The sequence below is a fragment of the Nicotiana tomentosiformis genome, chromosome 8, assembly GCF_000390325.3.
Source record: "Nicotiana tomentosiformis chromosome 8, ASM39032v3, whole genome shotgun sequence".
In the NCBI taxonomy this organism is placed as follows: domain Eukaryota; kingdom Viridiplantae; phylum Streptophyta; class Magnoliopsida; order Solanales; family Solanaceae; genus Nicotiana; species Nicotiana tomentosiformis.
The window spans coordinates 4241783-4248461 of NC_090819.1; the positions used below are offsets into that span (position 1 = coordinate 4241783).

General features: G+C 34.9%; 1 protein-coding gene across 1 annotated transcript; it reads left to right on the top strand.

The window, feature by feature from the left end:
- The first annotated feature begins 25 nt into the window (after positions 1-25).
- On the top strand, positions 26-6224 carry LOC104099498 (ubiquitin-conjugating enzyme E2 36). Its single transcript, XM_009606510.3, has 8 exons — positions 26-209; positions 352-379; positions 1701-1787; positions 3493-3551; positions 5320-5361; positions 5441-5514; positions 5661-5758; positions 5854-6224. Exons 1-8 carry the CDS (start codon positions 174-176, stop codon positions 5889-5891), a joined length of 462 nt encoding a protein of 153 aa, XP_009604805.1. The 5' UTR covers positions 26-173; the 3' UTR covers positions 5892-6224.
- The last annotated feature ends 455 nt before the right edge of the window (positions 6225-6679 follow it).

Genomic DNA, 6679 nt, shown 5'->3' on the forward strand with positions numbered 1-6679 from the left:
CGATAAAAAGGCAAAAAAAGAAGAATTTCAATGGAACCCTATTAAGCACAGGTTTTTAGTGAGAGAAAGAGTGTGAAACTCTCTTACCATTTCTACTTTCTCTCTCTAGAAAAAACGAGCCACTTAGCGTAAACTTTCTGCGACCAAAAAAAAAAAAACTTCGATTCAATTCAATGGCCAACAGCAATCTTCCTCGAAGAATTATTAAGGTTAATTTCCTGTTTTAGCTTTTGATCTTTTATGTTCTTTGTTTGATTACTCCTTTAGTTAGGGTTTTTGATCTATTTTTTGCTGTTCAGAGTTCGATTCAGTTTAAATTTTGCTGAATTTTGGTTTTATGTGATTTTACAGGAAACTCAACGTCTTCTCAGCGAGCCCGGTAACTCGCCCCTTAAATTTCAATTTATGTGATGTTGTTTGATTGGATGCAGAGTTTAAGAAAGAAAAAAACTTTTAAAACTTATGATCTAAATAAAATAAGTGATAGATATACGTGTGACTAATAATTATTATTGAGTAAAATTAAAAGTTTAAAGTTAATTTTTTTTTAAAATATGTAAATGTGTCATCTTTTTTAGACAAACTATAAAGAAAAGAGTGTCACATAAAATGAGACAAAGGGGATATAAGTTTATCTCTGCGGAAGCCACATATTAGCATTTACTCCGGTATTTGACTCGGCACAGAGTTTAAAGAAAGTACTCCCTCCGTTTCAATTTAGATAATGTAGTTTGACTTGTCACAAATTTAAGAAAAAGAAAAAGACTTTTGTAACATGTGGTTCAAGCTTAAGGGGCAAAGCTTTGTGGGGCCATGATATTTTTATGGCTCTAAAAGCTTCTCATTAAGGATAAAGCGGTTAAAATAAAAAGTTTTAAGTTAAATTATTTTCACTTATAAAAATGTGTCATTCTTTTAGGAACGGACTAATAAGGAAAATGTGTCATTTAAATTGAAACGGAGGGAGTAATACTTTTGAAACTTGTGGTCTAAAATAAATTATACATATTTATGTTGCTGGAAATCAATTCATTAAGAGTGAAGTAGGAATTCTAAAGATAAATTGTTTGTCAATAAGGAAAGGCGACTTTATTTTTTGGACTGACTATAAGGAAAGAGTGTCACGTAAATTGAGATGGAGGGTGTATTTCGTTCCTGAAAAAGAATAATTTATTGAGTACTGGAATCCCACCCAAATAGAGCGAAATGGATATAGAGTATTCTAATAGCTGAACTCAACAAGTTTGGGATTTAGGCATAGTTGTTCTTGTTGTTTAATAGTTCTTGCCGATCAATTGTTGACTTCGTCTCCCATTAAACTGTGCTTAGAAAATACTAAAATGAAGATATCAATTTGAAGCATTGAAGTCATATCTTTAACAGTTTAACTACACAAACCTTTTCTCTCCTCTGCTTCCATCCGAGATGCAATTTTCAGTTTTTGCCCTGAATTTTTGAATACGCTTTGAAGCATTAAAGTTATCTTTTTAACTACATGAACCTTTTTTACTTCTTTCTTTAGTCCAAAATGCAATTTTGTGCTTTTCTTTTCTCGAATTTCCGCATATAGTTGGTGTGATTTCGTTTATTAATTTTGGTACAAGCAAGTGTTATTTCCTTTTGAAGTTTGTTGCAAGTTTGCCTATTACCTGTATTGCTAAGAAATTTAAAAAGTTGTAGTGGTTTAAATTTAACTGCAGCGCCGGGAATAAGTGCATCTCCTTCGGAAGAAAATATGCGATACTTCAATGTCATGATTCTTGGTCCAACACAATCTCCTTATGAAGGTAATTTACTCAATCAATTATGACAATTATGCTAAGTACAAACGGAGCTAGAGTTCTAGTCACGGGTTCAACAGAACCCAGTAGCGGACAAGACTTTGTATTTGAAGAAATCCACTTAATATGTATAAATAATTTGTTCATAACCCAATAAACTGCCCTTTACACCAACAACATACCCAGTATTATCCCACACCGTGGGGTCTGGGGATGGTAGTGTGTACCTTACCCCTATCTTGTGAGGATAGAGAGGTTGTTTCCGGTAAGCTTCCCTTTCTAGAATCTAAAACCCGTAAACTCAAAATTATGGATCCGGAAATGAAAGTCCATGTTGCTATTGTGCCTCACATTGTATAAAAATGATTAATTATTATACATATTGCAGTTATTTTTGTGGATGTTTTTGATTTATTATTAGAAATGATTCACATAAAACATGAAATCACCTGGTGTTTAACTAATTAATCCTGCAGATGTTGAAGTTAAATTTACGAGTTGACTGCAATAACAGTGGGATGTGGGGCTGCATTTGTCAATTTAATATATTTAAGTTGCTAAAGACGTCCCAACCCCCATTATTCCACTGTCATTCTGCCCATGTTAGCTGTGTATGTCTAGACATATTTCTGACTACTGCGTAATGGAAAGCTAGCTGTCTTTGTACAATTCTTTGAATATGGTTCTAGTAAAACGGCATTCAGATGCAAGACTTCCATGCCTTCTAAATTTGCTTTGATATGCATGTATGTTACATTCTTTTATTTTAGTTTAACTGGTTTATCCTTATTGTTGGACCATAGGTGATATGTTCTTGTTATACCAGTGTTGTGAAGAGCGTGAAGCGAGGAAAAGTGACAAGCCCCTTTTCTCTTAAAGCGAGAAGCGAAGCGCTCGCTTTTTTGAAGTGAAGCGGAATTTTAAAAAAAATATTAAAATAAATACTGCATAGACAACACATATGTAACTGTAAGCAAATGTTCAATACTTCAATATAAAAACTAAAGAGTAGCATCAATTAAAGCACAAAATGAGCATCCTATTCTTCTACAAGATTGTCAAATTCTTATATTCCACTATCATTATTATATTGCTCGTCATCTTCTTCAACTTCTTCTTCATCAGCATTTCAAACAAAAAAACAGTGCAAGAAAATGAAGAAGAAGAGGAGAAGAATGAGAAAGAAGAACTGAAGGGGAAAAAAAAAAAATTGCCAGCATTTCGCTGCTATTTGGACGCTGAAACAGTGAAAGAAAAAGAAGAATAAGGAGGAGGAAGAAGAAGAAATCACATACCTGGACCAAACTTGATGATCTTGAAGTTGAAAAGTGTAAAAAACTTGAACCCTAGGTCGTCGCCTCTTTCTGTTGCTGCTGGTCGATGATGTTTTAAAAAAAGAACAGTTTTTTTTTTAATTAAATAGGTTGGCAGCCCTGTAATACAGAGAAGCGCTCGCTTCTTCCGCATCGCTTTGCATCGTCGCTTCTTGCTTTTTAATGGGAAGCGAGCGCTTTTTTAAACCTGCTACGCTTCAGCTAACAGAAGCGTTCGATGGCTCGCCTCGCTTCGCTTCTCGCTTTAAGCGAGGAAGCGCTCGCTTTTCACAACACTGCGTTATACTTTGAATAATATTTTCTTCTGACCGTGTGCATTTTTATTTTTTTGCTGAAATCTTCTTTGCTTGATTTCGCGGCTTGCTGCATTTGTGTAGGAGGTGTTTTCAAACTGGAACTCTTTTTGCCTGAAGAGTACCCAATGGCTGCTCCGAAGGTATTTGAACACATTAATGAATGTTTGGCAAGTTTCAGCGGATTATCGGAGTCTGAGATAGGCTTCTCTAATTGCATATTCAGTAATTATATTGCTTGCGTTTGTATGGAGTTTTTTCTTGGATATTGTGCTACAAAGTTCAGAAAGATCATGAAGTACTTGATTTGACTGATTGGTCAGGAAGCATTAACTGCAACCTCCTTAATGTCTGTGTTAACATTTAAAATCTCCTGATGCGCCTTTCTACATTTGAATCTGAACTTTCAAACTTGCTGCTTTTATAGTTTCACCATCTTAATAATTTTCATCATTGTGTACTACTAAATGTTCAATTTAAGTATGTGTGCAGGTTTAGATTTTGTAACTCGATCATATTATTTGCTAATAAACTTTCAATATCAATGTGTATCGCATGGATTACATAGCTCACCACAATAAATATATTAACATGATTGTATCCGTTGGGACTATGTCACACTAATTTAGTACTATAAGTTAAGGCTGCTCTTCTAGTACAGATCATTTGCTCTGTAACTGTTGACTGAGATTTTACTGGTCACAATGGTGCTTGGGACAGTTGTAGTGTTTCTCTTACTTGGAACTTTCCTTTTGTCTGTTTCTCATGACTAATATCCTGTTCATGATGAAAATGTTAAATCAGGCTGTCTTCCTGGAGCAAAGTTTTATTGTGTCAGTGATTGTTGGTTGTACTTAAAGTTAAAGATGATAGTCTTTCATAAACTTCGCAGATACTTTATTTGGTTTGGCTCATATTGCCATAAGCATCTCTTGAATTTCCTTTTGGGAACTGAGTTGCAAAAAGGATGCAGTTTTGGTACAGTTGTGAAAGCTAAATAGGAATCAGATATATGTCCTAGCGTAGATATTAAAATTGAGATATGTGGGAAGAAACTTGAGAGGAAGAAACTTAAGAATAGTGTGAGGATAAGATGGGTGTAAGTTGGTCATTTAGGTGTTAGATAATATGCATCAATGTAGGGAAGTGATGGGTATGGGGCTTGTTGATACCTAGCTATAGGCTGGTAATCGCACTTATTCTATATTTAAACTGGAGCAGTTGGAAAATCAAGGTAAAGAACTTTATTCAACCTTGCTTCTACCATGGAGGACAAAGATGCCTCAGGCCTTGAGATGCTAAGATGTCCTATGTCACTTGCCCTCGAATGCTTGGGTCAGCGCCAAAAAAATGATACTCCCTCTGTTTGACTTTGTTTGGCACTTTTTCCTTATTATCATTCCAAAAGAATGCAACATTTCTGTATTTCTTCAATGAGAAGCTTTTATAGCCACACAAATGTTATGACATGTTTAATACCACAAGCTTCTCCCAATGTGTTATGGCATATCAAGACCAAGTTTCAAATGTCTTCCTTCCTTTTATTTTCTGCTGGGTCAAATTATGCCAAACAAAGTGGAATGAAGGGGGTACAGGATTTTATATAGGTACGATATGGAGACCGTAAATCTGCATAAATACCGCATACTTTCCGAAGTGTTTTACATGGTTGAGTTTATGAATGTGAAGCTTCCTCGACCTAGCCTTTCATGGTCTTTGCATGAGGCTTGTCCCTTTCGGGATAATTCATGGGCTTTTACCTCTATGTAACATGTAGTGTTGGACATAATGGCTGTAGAGATAATATGCTTGTGTGCATGCTTGCAGTATGGATTAAAACATGAATTAAGTTTGGCTATTTTGTTTGCCACTGTTAATTCTGTCATTGATCAAGTTTGCATACTGGAACAGGTTCGATTTCTCACCAAAATATATCATCCCAACATTGATAAGGTTTGTTCTGTTACTCGATTATGTTATACATAGATTTAAGCCACAAGCTACCTCGCTCACATGGGCCGTTGTTATGAAGCTTGGTAGGATATGCCTTGATATTCTTAAGGACAAGTGGAGTCCTGCTCTTCAGATTCGTACCGTTCTTTTGAGGTATTAAGTACTGAGTATTCTTGGATATTATCTTTTCATGTACTGTTGTACACGCTCTTCCTGAGGATCTAATGAACTTCTTGAACATGAGCACCAAATTTTGGCTTTAAGCCGCTAGATTGTTAATAATTTGGTTCCTTTTTCAGCATTCAAGCTCTTCTGAGTGCACCAAATCCAGATGATCCACTCTCTGAGAATATTGCGAAGCACTGGAAGTCGAATGAGGCTGAAGCTGTTGAAACGGGTAATTTGCCTTCCCGATCTTTCTATTATGTAGCAGTAAAAAGTCGAAGTACATTGTCTGTTGATTCAGTTTCTTTTTATTTTTCAATCCTGCAGCTAAAGAATGGACACGTCTGTATGCGAGCGGTGCGTGAAAGTGCACGTTAAATGATGTTGAAAAGAAAAAGAAAAAAGATGTGGAATATATTTTATGCACTGCCTAATCAGAATGGGAAATGGGAGAACCGAAAGCTGAATGCTCCAAATTACATCTATAATATTTTTCCTACCCTTGAAATTGTATAATCAAATCTTGCACCTTTTTTTTTTTTCAAGTTGAAGAAAGAGTCTTTACTATGAAGTAAAAGAACTATCATATGTAAGACTAGTTAATTCCTTGTTCCAATCCGGAAACCGAAGGATTAGTGCTGTAACAAACATTTTTATTTGCTTGGTTGAAGGTTAATCATGTTCTGATTCCCACCTTATACCTTTCTTATGCAATGATTCCATTTTGGGATTGTGTTTCAACTGTTTGTTTAGCCTTTTATCGTATATTCACTCACTCTGTTTCAATTTGTTTCAATTTAGATAAGGTATTTTGATCCGGCACAGAGTTTAATAAAGAAAAAAGACTTGTGAAACGTGTTATCCTAAAAGTTTGAGTAAAATCTTTGTGGGTAAGTTTTGTGGGGCATGATATTTATAACTATAAGGGTAAAATGATTAAAATAAAATATTTAAAGTTCATCATCTTTCAATGCAAAATGCGTAATTCTTTTTTGAATTGATTAATAAGGAAACTATCTATCTAAATTGTAAATTGAAACGTATAGACTATTTTCTTTTTCTTTGAAAGTGGCCGAATTAAACCTTGTCCTAACTTAAATTGCTCCACTTTACCCTTTCTTACATTTTTTTTTGTCTATTTATGCCTTTGTCG